Raw genomic sequence first — 20,016 nt, 5'->3', positions numbered from 1 at the left:
GGAAAAATATGCAAAGTGGTACAACTCAACGTAGAATATGTTTTTAGTACTTGTGTCCATTTCGTAAAACAGCGCATGTATTCTCAGCCCAAAAATATATATATAAAGGGAGTAATGAAACTCACAATACTGTATTTCGTAGCAATTATGTATATGACGGCACTGAACAAGTGCAGGGTTTGTCTCGGATTCACGAACCTATATTAAGTATATACATTTATATGTTGGTCAAAATCTGTCTAACAATTTAGGTCAAGTCGTAGTGTATCACAATCCTAATGCTCGAGACCGACATGCAAAAGTCAACTTGACCCAAAATGACTTCCAAAATCTATACATGTTTATTATATAAATTATATATAGTCGTTTTATATATTTAAATATATTTATCAGATCTTATTATACTAAATAATACAAGTCATTTATTAATAAATAAAAATTTATATTAAAATTCATATATGATAAAAATATACTTTTATATATCTCAAGTAATAAAATTTATAAAATTCACTTAATATCATAAAAATATAGTGGTATGTATTATTAATGTAATTATATTACGTGTGATAAAAATATCTTTGTACGCATATTTATTTGATAAAATAATATTGATAATAATAATAATGATAAAAATAATAAAATGATAGTTTCAATAAAAATATTAATTTTTAGTAATAAAGATAATTTTAGTAATAACATCAACTGATAACAATTATAATAATCGTTTTAATAATAATATTAAAATTAATGATAATTCAGTTGACCATATCTTTTAATCCGTTCATCGAAACCACGCGATTTTTATATGAAAAGTTATTAATTTTTCTTTAGCTTTTCAATGATATGCATATCATATACCTTATCTAAGTAGCTTATGTATCAAATTCGTGATTTATCATAAACTATTTAACGACAAAACTAAGCATACAAACATGCATAATCATATATACTCGAGCACTAGTCAGGGATACACTATTAATATATAAAAGATAAGATATGAATGCTCACGTATCAATATTGTGATTCAATATTGTAGAAAAGTACGTAGACGCAACGAAAATGATAAACGTTAGGTTGACCTCACGAGCAATACCCTCGAACAATACCCATAACCTTCATAGCTATAACCTATAATTTCCTTAGCTCTATCCCATTTGAAAACTTATTTTGAAATCGTCTGAATATAACTCCGTCGTAGTATCTTATGTATACTAATAATATCTTGAAATAATACTAAGTAAATATATATATGTAATTCGATTGAGACAGTTTAGAGAAATATATTTTCAAGTTTCTATGAAATAATGAAACCTATTGAATTCTATTTATAATAGATTTTTGAATTATTAAAGTGAATTATTAAAGTATAAATTATTAAAGTGAATTATTAAAGTATGAAATTATTAAAGTGAATTATTAAAGTATGAATTATTAAAGTAAATTATTAAAGTATGAATTATTAAAGTGAATTATTAAAGTATGAATTATTAAAGTGAATTATTAATTTATGAATTATTAAAGTGAATTATTAAAGTGAATTATTAAAGTATGAATTATTAAAGTGAATTATTAAAGTATAAATTATTAAAGTTAAAGTAAATTAAAAGTAAAGTAAAGGTAAAGTTAAAGTATAGTAAAAGTATAAAACTATGTACGTATAATACGCGTATAAATATATATAATATTAATTTAAATCGTTATATCATAAAACATTTTAGAAAATTAGAATTATATATATTCATAATAGGTTTCAAGTTTTTAAATTACAGTCTGTTGGTGAAGAATGGGATAAAGTACAAAGGTTAAATAAACGTATGAAATCATCTTAATGAAAAATGTCGAGTTACTTAACTTATCGATATCCAACATCTAAGTTATTTACACTCCACGTTCTTACTTTCATATTAAATAAAATGAAAGTTAACATAGTTATCTTATCAAGGTCACGAGAAAAATATTATAAAACATGAATGTAGTTCCAAACTTTTTGAGATTCAACATTACAAATTCTGCTTATCGTGTCAGAAACATATAAAGGTTAAGTTTAAATTTGGTCGGAAATTTCTGGGTCGTCACAGTACCTATCCGTTAAAGAAATTTCGTCCCGAAATTTGATCGAGGGTCGTCATGGCTAACCATAAAAATGTTTTCATGATGAATATGAGTTGATAAATAGAGTTTTATAATCATTGAGTAATATAGATAAAACAATTTGATTACGCGAAGAGTATAAGTGAAGCTATCACAAAAGAGTGAAATGAATAAATACAGATTCGTTTTAACCAGTGATGTAGTCACGGTTGATTTCTGGATTTTAAGGAATTTAGAGGAAATCTTCGTCATAAGATTTGGGTTCTTCGATAATTAAGGAAATTAGAATCCTCTTTGGTTAAATGCGATGATCTGTTCTGATTGTTCTGTCTGGTACTTCACTATAAATCCACCCTCTTCGTTTCCTTACAACTCACACCTCCTATTCTTTCTCCCTCAACTCATATTTTAAAGTATTTGTCCATATGCTCCATCCAGTGCTGATTCTTGATATACTCCTCACTTTTATATCTGTCGTTCTTCTTTTTCATCTGCCGCCGGAAGAATCTATTTACTTTTACTATACTCTTGGTTTTATAGTGTTTTTAGTTCTCCCGTGTCTTTATATTGCTATATGCATCGATATATATGGTTTATAATTTTCGGGTTGTCATTGGGCTTTATATCTTCCCTTATATTTCCAAGTCCCTGCTTCTGTCTTCTATAATCATTGTCATCTACAGTTAATGCTCCATTCTATTTGCTGCGATTTATACTCCCATTTCTATTTCAGAGCTTCATTCTTTCATTTCCTCTTCTTGCGATTAAGCACCGCATATAATGGTCCAGAATTCGTAGATATGAATTTCGGAATGAACATAGTTAATGTTCTAAGAGTAAAATTGAAATGGCACGATCTTGATTTGTCAAATTACCAAAATTCAAGAGAAAAGATAGAATTATCAGGAAGAATATGTTCTCGATATGTTTGGAGATTAGGTAGAATGTAAGAGTCGTGTAACATGGCACATGATGACGTTATAATCTGTAAATCATCACGTTCCATTAGAAACTCAACATGACTTACTATAATATAATCACGTTGATCAAGTGTCATTATATTATACTAACTCATGCTTCAGTTCCCAACACTACTTCAAAAACATTGATAATTTAAATTCAAATTTTTCAGAATTTAGAAACTAATACAGTTTCCTTTATAATGTATCACTGATATCGCGAAGAGATAAAAGATTTCAGTTAAGAATAGTTATGAAAATATCTTCAGAAATATGGAGGATATTTATAATGAAAGATATGATGATATCTTAGAATATTTAAGATAAGAGGATGATGAAGAATATTGTCCGTAAAGGTTTAGAGTCAGGAGCAAGGTATTTGATAATGACTTCAGCCGATACTGAATCATTTGGATTCTTTGAAGGCAGGTTTAGTCTTTGTGATTTGTCCACAGCCTCCTTCATACTTTGCTCAATCCGTTTTTCAGTTCCAAACCTTCTCTTTTTCTGAGCTTTGCCAACACACTATTCTTTATCATCAAACTTTTTACTGTTAAGATCGTTGACAGTTTCTGCTGCTTCATCAGCATTTTTTAAAATTTCGAGAACTAGTTCGCAGTTTAGGCGTTTTTCAGAAACTTCACATTCGAAATATGTAAGTCTTGGAGGCAGACGTTATATGTATATATAACTGTTGATGTAGACATGCTGCGAGATTTCAAAATACTGATTGCTGATTCTCAATAATTGGTATGGCAATTCTTGTTACAAAGTGCGGATGAGTATATGATAGGGTTCTAATGAATATATCGATTTTTCTGAAAATCAAAGATTAGTGAAATTGTTGGTAAGTTTATTGCTAATGTGGTGGGACATAAACGGTTCTCCGGTAATGATGGCGAAAGGGCATCGTATATATCGAGATTATAATAAGACCGTTTTAATTGAAAAGTCGAAGTTGACTTGTGGAGCTGTGACACAACTTTCTACTTTGGTAAGGAATTGAAAAGTCATTTTAGCTAATAAATGCCAAAGAGTCTGACACGGATACGTGTTAAACTATGACTTTAGTTTCGAGAGTTTTTCAGGTGTATACCGTGGATAACATGTGGTTGGATCATCATCTCGATTGTTCATTATTTGAAGTGTCTTCAGGAATTTCGAAGGGTTTGGACACAGATTGTAATCATTAATATACCTATGATGTTCTAACACAGTTTTGAAGTCAAAGTATAGCTTTGAAAGATGTAAGGATTTAAGAGTGATGATTTTTGGCTATATCTCGAATTAAATTTTGCGATTTCAAAATCAGAATATGTAATTGAATTTGAATGAGTATGGTTATTTTGATTTCTATGAAAGAATGTATATTGTTATGACAATAGTGAGTATAGTTGATGATTGCTGAATCAGATTCGAAGAATGTAACATATTAATTGTGAATTTATATATCTCTTGGGTATTACCTACCCGTTAAAAAAAATTCACAATTAATATTTTGTACAAAAGAATTTTATTACAGTCTTTATGAAAATATACATATGTATATTTTCTTCAGATGTAATATAGATTTAATGAGTTAATATTAAATTAAACTCATTTGATTTATGGTTAAGGCTAGGATAGATAATTTCTAAACTTTAGAAATTACATAATCGATGTAGAATGTTTCCCCAATGAAGTTATGAATCAATACTTCATCGTTGTGGTATTCCTTGGTATCTACAGAGCGTATGATGTCGATGCTCGTGGGACAGATTGTAAAGTTGAGGTTTATGACGTGGTTGTAGTTGGAGTGGTAATGGTACTGTTGGCGATGATGATGGTGGTACTGGTTATGCTACTGGTGCTGCTGCTGGTGTTTGTAACCTTTGCACCATATTCTCCAAAGCCACTACCTTAGCGCGAAGCTCGTTGACTTCTTCTATTACACCGGGGTGATTGTCGGTTCGGACGAGCGGATAAATAAAATCTAGAATTTGGTATAGTATATAATCATGACGAGATACTCTGGAAATGAGAGAGAAAATGGTGTTTCGGGCAGGTTCGCCGGTAAGTGCTTCAGATTCTTCGCCAAGAAGGCAATGTGGTGGATGGAAAGGATCGCCTTCTTCTTGTCTCCAATGATTAAGGAGGCTATGAACTCATCCCCAATTTATCCAGAATAGATGATGGCTGATTGGTTGATCCATTCCAGTCACACTGCTTTCGAAGCTTGATTGGGATTCCATTTCAGAATCCGAGGGACATGAACTAATGACGAATTCCATTTCGTACGATTGAATAAAGGATTTTTCGATATGAAATGATTTTTCGGCTATCGGGTGATATTCTAATTACATAGAGTATCTATATATATATAGCAAAAGGTTTCGTAGATTACGGAGGAATTTATGGAATATGTCAGGCAAAGTTTACAGTAACAGATACGCTAAGATATGAATTTTGTCTATACACTATTCATGCAATCAATGCAATAAGATGTGTCTAGACTAAGAATGATAAGTAGGTGATTTTCGACAAAAATGATACGCAAAACTTTTGACATGCAGACACGGTCGAAGTCCAGACTCACTAATGCATCCTAACGACTATCAGTTAGATACACTAATGCAGACCTGGTTCGCTAAGACCACCGCTCTAATACCAACTGAAAGGACCCGTTCATATACATTATAAACGATTCACAATAGTTGATTACATCGCGAGGTATTTGACCTCTATATGATACATTTTACAAACATTGCATTCGTTTTTAAAAGACAGACTTTCTTTACGTCAAAAATTGACGGCATGCATACCATTTCATATTACATCCAACTATAATTGACTTAATATTAATCTTGATGAACTCAATGACTCGAATGCAACGTCTTTCAAAGTATGTCATGAATGACTCCAAGTAATATCCTTAAAATGAGCTAATGCACAACGGAAGATTTCTTTAATACCTGAGAATAAACATGCTTTAAAGTGTCAACCAAAAGGTTGGTGAGTTCATTAGTTTATCATAATCAATCATTTCCGTAATAGTAATAGACCACAAGATTTCATTTTCCATAAATATCCGTACACTCGCAAGTTTATAAAGTATTCTATAAGTTGTTGAGCGCTTCGGTAACCATACTTAACAATTAATGTGGCATATTCCCTTTATTATGAAATCTCCATACACTGTATCAAGTGTAGTAAAAATGAAGTACTATGCAACCGTTTACGATACTAGAGCGACTAGCCCGGTTGGGGTTGTCAAACTCGATAGATCTATCAATAGGATTCGCGCTTACATGCTCTTACAACATGTAAATATTAGTTACCAAGCTATTAGGGAAAAATATGCAAAGTGGTACAACTCAACGTAGAATATGTTTTTAGTACTTGTGTCCATTTCGTAAAACAGTTATAAAACAGCGAATGTATTCTCAGCCCAAAAATATATATAAAAAGGGAGTAATGAAACTCACAATACTGTATTTCGTAGCAATTATGTATATGACGGCACTGAACAAGTGCAGGGTTTATCTCGGATTCATGAACCTATATTAAGTATATACATTTATATGTTGGTCAATACCTGTCTAACCATTTAGGTCAAGTCGTAGCGTATCACAATCCTAATGCTTGAGACCGACATGCAAAAGTCAACTTGACCCAAAATGACTTCCAAAATCTATATATGTTTATTATATAACTTATATATAGTCGTTTTATATATTTAAATATATTCATCAGATCTTATTATACTAAATAATACAAGTCATTTATTAATAAATAAAAATTTATATTAAAATTCATATATGATAAAAATATACTTTTATATATCTCAAGTAATAAAATTTATAAAATTCACTTAATATCATAAAAATATAGTGGTATGTATTATTAATGTAATTATATTACGTGTGGTAAAAATATATTTGTACGCATATTTATTTAATAATAATAATAATGATAAAAATAATAAAATGATAGTTTCAATAAAAATATTAATTTTTAGTAATAAAGATAATTTTAGTAATAATATCAACTGATAACAATTATAATAATCGTTTTAATAATAATATTAAAATTAATGATAATTCAGTTGACCATATCTTTTAATCCGTTCATCGAAACCACACGATTTCTAAATGAAAAGTCATTAATTTTTCTTTAGCTTTTCAATGACTTGCATATCATATACCTTATCTCAGTAGCATATGTATCAAATTCGTGATTTATCATAAACTATTTAACGACAAAACTAAGTATACAAACATGCATAATCATATATACTCGAGCACTAATCAGGGATATACTATTAATATATAAAAGATAAGATATGAATGCTCACGTATCAATATTGTGATTCAATATTGTAGGAAAGTACGTAGACGCAACGAAAATGATAAACGTTAGGTTAACCTCACGAGCAATACCCTCGAACAATACCCATAACCTTCATAGCTATAACCCATAATTTCCTTAGCTCTATCCCGTTTGAAAACTTATTTTGAAATCGTCTGAATATAACTCCGTCGTAGTATCTTATGTATACTAATAATATCTTGAAATAATACTAAGTAAATATATATGTAATTCGATTGAGAGAGTTTAGAGAAATATATTTTTAAGTTTCTATGAAATAATGAAACCTATTGAATTCTATTTATAATAGATTTTTAAATTATTAAAGTGAATTATTAAAGTATGAATTATTAAAGTGAATTATTAAAGTATGAATTATTAAAGTATTTTATTAATTTATGAATTATTAAAGTGAATTATTAAAGTGAATTATTAAAGTATGAATTATTAAAGTGAATTATTAAAGTATAAATTATTAAAGTTAAAGTAAAGTAAAAGTAAAGTAAAGGTAAAGTTAAAGTATAGTAAAAGTATAAAACTATGTACGTATAATACGCGTATAAATATATATAATATTAATTTAAATCGTTATATCATAAAACATTTTAGAAAATTAGAATTATATATATTCATAATAGGTTTCAAGTTTTTAAATTACAGTCTGTTGGTGAAGCATGGGATAAAGTCCAAAGGTTAAATAAACGTATGAAATCATCTTAATGAAAAATGTCGAGTTACTTAACTTGTCGATATCCAACATCTAAGTTATTTACACTCCACGTTCTTACTTTCATATTAAATAAAATGAAAGTTAACATAGTTATCTTATCAAGGTCACGAGGAAAATATTATAAAACATGAATGTAGTTCCAAACTTTTTGAGATTCAACATTACAAATTCTGCTTATCGTGTAGGAAACATATAAAGGTTAAGTTTAAATTTGGTCAGAAATTTCCGGGTCGTCACAGTACCTACCCGTTAAAGAAATTTCGTCCCGAAATTTGATCGAGGTCGTCATGGCTAACCATAAAAATGTTTTCATGACGAATATGAGTTGATAAATAGAGTTTTATAATCATTGAGTAATATAGATAAAACAATTTGATTATGCAAAGAGTATAAGTGAAGCTATCACAAAAGAGTGAAATGAATAAATACAGATTCGTTTTAACCAGTGACGTAGTCACGGTTGATTTCTGGATTTTAAGGAATTTAGAGGAAATCTTCGTCATAAGATTTGGGTTCTTCGATAATTAAGGAAATTAGAATCCTCTTTGGTTAAATGCGATGATCTGTTCTGATTGTTCTGTCTGGTACTTCACTATAAATCCACCCACTTCGTTTCCTTACAACTCACACCTCCTATTCTTTCTCCCTCAACTCATATTTTAATGTATTTGTCAATATGCTCCATCCAGTGCTGATTCTTGATATACTCCTCACTTTCATATCTGTCGTTCTTCTTTTTCATCTGCCGCCGGAAGAATCTATTTACTTTTACTATACTCTTGGTTTTATAGTGTTTTTAGTTCTCCCGTATCTTTATATTGCTATATGCATCGATATATATGGTTTATAATTTTCGGGTTGTCATTGGGCTTTATATCTTCCCTTATATTTCCAAGTCCCTGCTTCTGTCTTCTATAATCATTGTCATCTACAGTTAATGCTCCATTCTATTTGCTGCGATTTATACTCTCATTTCTATTTCAGAGCTTCATTCTTTCATTTCCTCTTCCTGCAATTAAGCACCGCATATAATGGTCCAGAATTCGTAGATATGAATTTTGGAATGAACATAGTTAATGTTCTAAGAGTAAAATTGAAATGGCACGATCTTGATTTGTCAAATTACCAAAATTCAAGAGAAAAGATATAATTATCAGGAAGAATATGTTCTCGATATGTTTGGAGATTAGGTAGAATGTAAGAGTCGTGTAACATGGCACATGATGACGTTATAATCTGTGAATCATCACGTTCCATTAGAAACTCAGCATGACTTACTGTAATATATTCATGTTGATCAAGTGTCATTATATTATACTAACTCATGCTTCAGTTCCCAACACTACTGCAAAAACATTTAACGCTTTTTTTTCGTTTTCCTGACTACTAACTTATGACTTACTGTAACGCGTCCACTTCAACCTTTAATGCTTTTTTTCATTTTCCTGACTACTAACGCCCCCGGGACGTGAGGCCTGACACCGCGTTACAAGTGTCAAAGGGCGTTAGCGAGCCTGACGGGACCCCTCTAATGCCGCGTTATTGGTAGTCTTAGCCCTAATGAAATGCCCCGTTCATATCGATTATAAACGTTACATAATAATTGATTTCATTGCGAGGTACTTGACCTCTATGTGATACATTTTACAAACATTGCATTCGTTTTTAAAAGACAAACTTTCATTTCATCGAAAGTTGACAGCATGCATACCATTTCATAATATATCCAACTATAATTGACTTAATAATAATCTCGATGAACTCAACGACTCGAATGCAACGTCTTTTGAAATATGTCATGAATGACTCCAAGTAATATCTCTAAAATGAGCAAATGCACAGCGAAAAATTTCTTTAATACATGAGAATGAACATGTTTTCAAGTGTGATGCCCCGTCCTAATCCATCTGGACGAAGTCTTCAACAGTTGGTCCCATTGCGAGGTTCTGACCTCTATATGCCATAAACGACTCCATGTAATATGAGCAAATGCACAGCGGAATATTTCTTTCATACCTGAGAATAAACATGCTTTAAAGTGTCAACCAAAAGGTTGGTGAGTTCATTAGTTTAACATAAATAATCATTTCATAATTTTAATAGACCACAAGATTTCATATTTCCATTTCTCATAAACATACGTCCCATGCATAGAGACAAAAATATCATTCATATGGATTGAACACCTGGTAACCGACATTAACAATATGCATATAAGAATATCCCCATCATTCCGGGATCCTCCTTCGGACATGATATAATTTCGAAGTACTAAAGCATCCGGTACTTTGGATGGGGCTTGTTGGGCCCGATAGATCTATCTTTAGAGTTCGTGTCAATTAGGGTGTCTGTTCCCTAATTCTTAGATTACCAGACTTAATAAAAAGGGGCATATTGGATTTCGATAATTCAACCATATAATGTAGTTTCAATTACTTGTGTCCATTTCGTAAAACAGTTATAAAAGCAGCGCATGTATTTTCAGTCTCAAAAATATATATTGCAAAAGCATTTAAAAAGGGAGCAAATGAAACTCACGCATATAAATATTGTAAAATAGTTAATAAAGCATTTGCATGTATTCTCAGCCCAAAAATGTATATAAAAAGGGAATAATGAAACTCACTGAATGTATTTTGTAGTAAAAATACATATGACGACATTGAACAAAAGTAGGGTTGGCCTCGGATTCACGAACCTCAAGAAGTATCCCTCACAAAAATGCCCAAGTTCGGGTTTGAACCCGTGATGTCCCGCTAACCCGATAATATCCTTAACCAACTGCTCCACTAATCTTTTCTGTTTTATTTTCGGATTGAATCCTTTTAACCCGTATTTGCCCGTTTTCATTTTCCTAATTCCACCATCATCATCATCTAATTACTATATACATCATCATCACTCCATTTTAATCGATTATCATAATCATAAACCATACATCATTAATTCATCATTGTTACATCATGATCACCATGTCCTTTTTCTACTGTAAACATCACCATTTACATCATCCTTACATCGTCTCTTTAATCATCTTGATCATTATCACTATCCTATGCCGTAACCATCATCATCATACTTCATGATCATCTCCGTTTATTTGCAGTATCATTAATCCATGATATAAGTTCACAAGAAACATGGTTGGCCCAATATAAGCATGATCTTTCAAAACGGTTTAATGGACCAAGTGAGAAATTGTATTGGCAAATTTAAATTAATTAAACTATGATTGTGGGAATATAGGATCCGAAATTTATGTCTCAAACTGGATCGTTCAGGTAAATTGGACCGTGTCCCACCTTAAAGATTTTTTTTTTTTTTTTGTCTTGGATTATATTGAATGGCTGGTTTCAAAAAGGAAGATAAAGGGAGACACAAGATTATTAATCGCCACCATAACCCACTTGGACCCTTCTTATTGAATTACTGCTCGCAAAATTTAAATAATCCTACTTCCTTATGTGCCTTACCCTACCATTATAACAAAGGCACCAATTTATAACTCATATTTGTCTACCCATTTTCGTTTAACAAGCATTTGGGGGAGTGTACTAAGGTAATACATGTATTAATTTAAATCAAGTGGATTTCTTGATTGCCTCCTGTCTCCCACTCCATAATAAATAAATAAAATTTACGCAAACCGAATTGGAATTATATTCCTTTCATTGCTACGACCACCAACATCATTCCAAGTGGTTCATTATGTTGGTTATAGTGCTTGATGTTGTCCCACCTTCACATGTATCTTGGACTCTTATAATATGTTTTCTAAAATGGACAACTTTCATTTAAAGTGGTGGTCTTTATATAATAAACATTCTTCATTCAACATCACATACCTTCATCATTATAATAGAAACAATCGTGCATCAACATGAATTGTTTGTGTGTCGTCTGAACAGAAAGATAAGAGGACTGACAGTAGCAGTGATGATGATTTGACGATGAGGTTGTGTGAAACTTTGGTGGCCGATGATTGCAGGTGAGGTGGTGGAGAAGGTGGTTCAATGGGTGGTCCGAAAACAAATATTATATAGTAGAAGCTGCAGAAATTGTTGACGGTTTGTGGTGTTTCCATGGAGATGGTTGGTTAGAGAGAAAGAATGGGTGACGTTGTGGTTGTAGCCGGTGGTGTAAGGATAGTGACGTGATGGATGGTTCGATGGGTTTTAGTGGGTTTTCTTTGAAAGAAAACGAAAAAAATAAAGTGAGTGGGTTTGAAGATGGTGAAAGGTGGTGTAATCGATTCGTTTTAGTTCTTGGGTGATGTCGTTCGAATCGAAAACATAAAACAGATACGAGAACAAAAAATGAAATGGGTTTAAGATGGTGGTCGTTTACATGGGTTTGTGATGTGTGGGTTGTGATTGATCAAACAATAACAGGAAACATCTTGTAGCAGATTTATCCGATCATGGTGGCGGTTTTGAGTGAGCCTTGGGTGTCGAATAACATAATTAGCTAGTAGAGTGGTTCGAGCATGTAGTGTGGTCTTGGTTGTGGTTTTATTATTGCATGAAACTAGGAATGCAAATATATCAAGTGGGTTTAATATAAAAGGAGAAGGTGGTTGTTGAAGATGTGTATGATGATGATTTTGATTATGTACGTGTATGCATATATATTATATTATGCAACAAGTGGTGATGAAATGAATCTCAAATAGTCAATCATATAGATATTTCTTCCTTTGTCGACATGAATTCACAAGTGAACAGAAAACGAAATAAAAGTTGTTAATTATAGAAAACGGATGTCGCATAAATATTTGACTATATAATTTATAATTAATTAATATTAATAGTTAATAAATGTATTAATAATAATAATACTGTTAATATTAATAATATCAAAATTACTAATAATGAAAATACTCATAATAATATTAATAATACTAATATTGATATATTACTAATAATAATGGAAATAATAATAATATTAGTGTTAATACCAGAACTATTTATTATTATTATTTTTTTTTACTTGCAATTATTTAGATATAAATAAATTTCTCCATATAATATTTATAAATTATTACAATATTCATGATTATGTATAGAAATTAATAGTTCGAGTTAAACTGGTTACATATCAATCGAAGTGACAAATGGTTATTACAATCATTCAAAATTTATATTCTATATACATTATATTATATATAGATTTATTTTAATAAAAAATTTTATTATCTTATAATATTTTACATACGTATTTCTAACATTTAAGTCATATATTATTTCTAACTACATTTCAAATTAATATATATATATATATATATATATATATATATATATATATATATATATATATATATATATATATATATATGTATATATTTAAATATATATGTATCTATTTACAAATAGTTGTTCGTGAATCGTCGAAAATGGTCGAAGGGTAATTGCATATATGAAAACAGTTTCAAAATTTTTGAGACTCAACCTAACAGGCTTTGCTTATCTTGTCAAAATCATATAAAGATCAAGTTTAAATTTAGTCGAAAATTTCCGGGTCGTCACAGTACCTACCCGTTAAAGAAATTTCGTCCCGAAATTTGATTGGGAAGGTCATGTATGACAATAAGTATGCTTTCATGACGATTATGAGTTAATGAATAGAGTTTTTATCATCATTGAGTAATATGGATAAAACAATTCGATTACTCGAAGAGTACGAGTGAAGCTATCACCAAATAGTGAAATGAGAAAGACATGTTTCATCATCACTTTTGACTAGTCATGGTTGAATTTAGAAAAATAAGGTGCGTCTTAGCTTTTGACGTTGTCTTGGTTGAATTCCGGAATTCAAGGGATTAAAGAAAATCTTCAAAGTCTATAAGATTTGATTCTTCGGCGAATAAGGAAATTAAGATCTCCATAATTAAATACGGTGATCTACCTCGATTACTCTGTCTGATATTTCAATTATAAATTAAAATCTTCCGTTCCATTATTCTCACCATTCCTATACTTTCTTTTCTAGTTCATACATCCAAAAGATTGTGAAAATGCTTAATCCAGTTCTAATCCTTGATATTTTCCTAATTATCATTTCTATCATCCTTCTATTCAATCTTCCACCAGAAAGATTTGGTTACTCCTACTATTGCCTTGGAATGATACTATTCTTAATTCCATCGTGTCTTTATATTGTTATTTGTATTAATATCCATGGTTTGTAATTTCGGTGTTGTCATTGGGCTTTATATTTTCTCTTACATTTTGGATCTCTTTGCCTTTTTATTATCCTCTCGACCTCTAGTAAAGCGAGTAATGGTCAAGAATTCGTAAGTATGGAGTTTCGAATGAACTTAATGTTCTAAACGAGAAAGAACGTAATAGCACGATTTGATTCGTTAAATTACCAGAATCATTGAGAATAGAGCTATCAAGAATATACTTTCTTGATATGTTCAGAAGTTAATTAGAATGAAAGAGTTATGTAACATGACACATGATGGTGGTATGATCTACTGTGAACCATCATGTCCCATTAGAACTCAGCATGACTTACTGTAATATAATCACGTTGATCAAGTGTCATTATATTATACTAACTCATGCATTAATTCCCAATATTACTTCAATAACATTCATATTTTAAGCTCGAAAGTTTACAGAATATAGAAACTAACAGTTTCTATATGATGTAATACTGATAGCACGAAGAGATTAATGATTTCAGATAAGAATAGTTATAAAAATATCTCCAGAAATATGAAGGATATTTATAACGAAAGATACGATAATATCTCGGAATATCTAAGATCAGCGGATGATAGAAACTATTGTCTGCAAGGGTTTAGAGTAAGGAGCAAGATATTCACTAAAGACTTTAGTAGTCATTGAATCATTTGGATTCTTTGAAGTCAAACTTATTCTTTGTGATTTGTCCACGGCTTGCTTCATAGTTTCGCATAATCTGCTTTTCGGTACTAAATTTTTCTATTGAATGTTTCCATTATAATGATACACAGGAAGCACGAAGAGGTATATAATTTCGGACGAGAATATTTATGAAAATATCCTCAGAAATATCGAAGATATTGATGATGATATTTTGGAATTTCTAAGTTCGATGGTTGATAAGGAAAAATTTTCCTCAAGATTTTAACATGACTTCGGAGCAAGATATTCTCTAAAGATTTCAACAGATCCATAATTACCTGGATTCTTTGAATATAGGGTATGGTCTTTGTATTTGTCCTTGGTCTCCTTCGTGGTTAGATCAATCTGTTTTCCAGTTCCAACTCTTCTGAGCTTTTCCAACGTTCTATTCTTTATTATCAAACTTCCGATGATTAAGGTCGTTTACAGTTTTTTTTTTTTTTTTTTTTTTTTATGTTGCTTCATTCAACTTTTCACAATTCAGAGTATTAGTTCGCAGACTGGGTGCTTTTCAAAATTTCAGAATGGAAGATCATTATTCTAAATGTTATACATATAACTGTTGATGTAGATATGCTGTGAGTTTTCAAAGTACTGATTGCCGATTCCTCTACATTTACTGCTACCCTATCTGAATCATTAGTTATTGATCCGAGATGATTTCAAGAAAATTGTGTTTTTAGATGATTAAACACTGACGGTAATATGGTGGAATATAAAAGGTTCCCGGTAACAATAAAAGAACATACATATTAGTCAAGGTGATAATAAGGTTGTTTCGAACTAAAAGTCGAAGTTGATTTGCTGAAGCTGTGACAAAATTTGCTACTTTGAAAAGGGATCGCAAAGTTATTTTTGCTAATAAATGCCAAAGGACCTGACGCGGCTACGTGTTAAACTTTTACTCAGTTATCGAGAGTTTCTCAAGTGCTTAACTATATGCACAAATCTTTCCTTCCGTAGATGAAGTGCGGTTGATTCATCCTCTCGATTGAGGTATTTTCAAGAATCATGAAAGGTTTGAACGCAGAATCTAATCGTGAAGATACAAATGATGTTTAAGACAAATTCAAGTGGCAGACTTGAAGAATTGTTTAGTTTCATATGTTTTAATCAATATTTTAGTTCATTTTAATCGTTCAATGTTGGTAGTCATCGGTTGATAGTCCACAGTTGACAGCCCAATAATTCATATATAGTTTAATATATAAAATTCGAATTAATTAATACGTGTCGTGACCCGTATACGTCTCAGACTTGATCACAACTCAAAGTATATATATATTTTGGAATCAACCTCAACCCTGTATAGCTAACTCCAACATTTGCATATAGAGTGCCTATGGTTGTTCCGAAATATATATATAGATGGGTTGATATGATATGTCAAAACATTGTATACGTGTCCCGATATTTAAAGTGCGTAAAATAAATAACAGAAATTAAATGACTATAAATAAAATTGCGATAAATTAAAATGTGATCAGTTAGCTAGGAACAGTTAGCTAGGATTTTGTTAGCGTGGATTCTTAACAAAATTCCTCATAGTTAATTTGTTTGTTTCTAACAAATTTTTATTCCGTCAAATGTTTTCTTCATTATGCCACTTGTTGGATTCTGATAGGTCAAAATCCAAATTTAAAATTTAATGAAAATGGTTACTCTGCGGTGAACGGATACGGATACCGGTGGATGTAAGTAGGATAGTGAATAACTGTGGAATCAGATTCGAAGAATATACAGTGTAACTTATTAATGTGAAATTTAAATATTCCTCGGGTATTACCTACCCGTTAAAATATTTTCACCATTAACAGTTTGTACAAAAGAATTTTAAATTACAACCTTTATGAAAACATATTTACATATATATTTTCTTCAGATGTAATCATGGATTTAATGAGTCAATATGATATTAAACTCATTTGATTTACCGTTAGAGCAAGAATATATAATCTCTAAAACATTAGAGATTACATAATCTCCATGAAGAACGGAGATAATTGATGCAGAACGATATGTAGAACGATGATTATACTCAAGGTATATAATGAGATGTTGAGGCATGGATCGTTGATGGTACTGGTGCTGTTACTGATTGTACTGTTGGTGCCGGTGATGTTGCTGAAGCTGGTACATTTTGTACCATATTCTCCAGATTGATTACTCGAGCGTGAAATTCGTTGACTTCTCCTATTATTCCAAGATGATTGTCGGTCAGAATGAGCAGATGAATAGGGTTTAGAATTGTGGATAGAATATGATCTTGTCGAGTTACCCTGGAAATGAGACTGAAAATGGTGTCTCGAACAGGTTCGCCGGTAAACGCTTCAGGTTCATTGTCAAGAGGTGAATTCGGTTAGTGGAAGGGATTTCCTTCTGCGTGTTTCCATTAATTAAGTCGACTATGAGCCCATCAGATGAATTGATAATGACTGATTGGTTGATTCATGCCGATGACGCTGTTTTCGAAGTTTATGGGAACATCTATGTCGGAATAGCTGTCGGAATAACTATCGGAAAAGCTATCGAAATCTGAGGGACTCGAACTGGTTGCAGGATTCATCTCGTACAATCAGATGAAGGATTTTCGATAAGAAGTAAATTATAGGATGTAGATTAGTACCCTGCAATACATAGTTTACATATGCATATATAATACTAAAATCCCATAAATTACGGAGGAATCTACGGAAGTTGTCAGACAAAGTCTACAGTAACAGATATGCTAAAATATGAATTAGCAGATACGCTAAGGTATGAGTTTTGTCTATACACTATTTATGCAATCAATGCAGTAAGATGTGTCTAGACTAAGAATGATAAGCAGGTAATTTCCTAAGGATGATAAGCAAATGATTTCCGACTAGAAATGATAAGCAAAACTTATGACATGCAGACACGGTCGAAGTCCAGACTCACTAATGCCTTCTAACAACTTATCAGTTAGACACACTAATGCAGACCTGGTTCGCTAAGACCTCCGCTCTAATACCAACTGTGATGCCCCGTCCTAATCCATCTGGACGAAGTCTTCAACAGTTGGTCCCATTGCGAGGTTCTGACCTCTATATGCCATAAACGACTCCATGTAATATGAGCAAATGCACAGCGGAAGATTTCTTTCATACCTGAGAATAAACATGCTTTAAAGTGTCAACCAAAAGGTTGGTGAGTTCATTAGTTTAACATAAATAATCATTTCATAATTTTAATAGACCACAAGATTTCATATTTCCATTTCTCATAAACATACGTCCCATGCATAGAGACAAAAATATCATTCATATGGATTGAACACCTGGTAACCAACATTAACAATATGCATATAAGAATATCCCCATCATTCCGGGATCCTCCTTCGGACATGATATAATTTCGAAGTACTAAAGCATCCGGTACTTTGGGTGGGGCTTGTTGGGCCCGATAGATCTATCTTTAGAGTTCGCGTCAATTAGGGTGTCTGTTCCCTAATTCTTAGATTACCAGACTTAATAAAAAGGGGCATATTCGATTTCGATAATTCAACCATATAATGTAGTTTCAATTACTTGTGTCCATTTCGTAAAACAGTTATAAAAGCAGCGCATGTATTCTCAGTCCCAAAAATATATATTGCAAAAGCATTTAAAAAGGGAGCAAATGAAACTCACGCATATAAATATTGTAAAATAGTTAATAAAGCATTTGCATGTATTCTCAGTCCAAAAATGTATATAAAAAGGGAATAATGAAACTCACTGAATGTATTTTGTAGTAAAAATACATATGACGACATTGAACAAAAGTAGGGTTGGCCTCGGATTCACGAACCTCAAGAAGTATCCCTCACAAAAATGCCCAAGTCCGGGTTTGAGCCCGCGATGTCCCGCTAACCCGATAATATCCTTAACCAACTGCTCCACTAATCTTTTCTGTTTTATTTTCGGATTGAATCCTTTTAACCCGTATTTGCCCGTTTTCATTTTCCTAATTCCACCATCATCATCATCTAATTACTATATACATCATCATCACTCCATTTTAATCGATTATCATAATCATAAACCATACATCATTAATTCATCATTGTTACATCATGATCACCATGTCCTTTTTCTACTGTAAACATCACCATTTACATCATCCTTACATCATCTCTTTAATCATCTTGATCATTATCACTATCCTATGCCGTAACCATCATCATCATACTTCATGATCATCTTCGTTTATTTGCAGTATCATTAATCCATGATATAAGTTCACAAGAAACATGGTTGGCCCAATATAAGCATGATCTTTCAAAACGGTTTAATGGACCAAGTGAGAAATTGTATTGGCAAATTTAAATTAATTAAACTATGATTGTGGGAATATAGGATCCGAAATTTATGTCTCAAACTGGATCGTTCAGGTAAATTGGACCGTGTCCCACCTTAAAGATTTTTTTTTTTTGTCTTGGATTATATTGAATGGCTGGTTTCAAAAAGGAAGATAAAGGGAGACACAAGATTATTAATCGCCACCATAACCCACTTGGACCCTTCTTATTGAATTACTGCTCGCAAAATTTAAATAATCCTACTTCCTTATGTGCCTTACCCTACCATTATAACAAAGGCACCAATTTATAACTCATATTTGTCTACCCATTTTCGTTTAACAAGCATTTGGGGGAGTGTACCAAGGTAATACATGTATTAATTTAAATCAAGTGGATTTCTTGATTGCCTCCTGTCTCCCACTCCATAATAAATAAATAAAATTTACGCAAACCGAATTGGAATTATATTCCTTTCATTGCTACGACCACCAACATCATTCCAAGTGGTTCATTATGTTGGTTATAGTGCTTGATGTTGTCCCACCTTCACATGTATCTTGGACTCTTATAATATGTTTTCTAAAATGGACAACTTTCATTTAAAGTGGTGGTCTTTATATAATAAACATTCTTCATTCAACATCACATACCTTCATCATTATAATAGAAACAATCGTGCATCAACATGAA

At 31.5% G+C, this 20,016-nt stretch overlaps 1 protein-coding gene across 1 annotated transcript in view; it reads right to left on the bottom strand.

Moving 5' to 3' along the window:
* LOC139887905 (uncharacterized) overlaps nt 1-18,985 on the bottom strand; it is a 63,208-nt gene extending 44,223 nt beyond the window's left edge. The window contains exon 1 of the mRNA XM_071870953.1: nt 18,897-18,985. Within this exon, the coding sequence (XP_071727054.1) occupies nt 18,897-18,985 (89 nt within the window). The remainder of the gene's footprint in view (nt 1-18,896) is intronic.
* Between the last annotated feature and the right edge of the window lie 1,031 nt (nt 18,986-20,016).

This window comes from Rutidosis leptorrhynchoides, chromosome 2 (genome assembly GCF_046630445.1).
Source record: "Rutidosis leptorrhynchoides isolate AG116_Rl617_1_P2 chromosome 2, CSIRO_AGI_Rlap_v1, whole genome shotgun sequence".
Taxonomy (NCBI): domain Eukaryota; kingdom Viridiplantae; phylum Streptophyta; class Magnoliopsida; order Asterales; family Asteraceae; genus Rutidosis; species Rutidosis leptorrhynchoides.
Note: the sequence above shows the minus strand (reverse complement) of the source record. Positions and strands in the feature narration are given on the sequence as shown.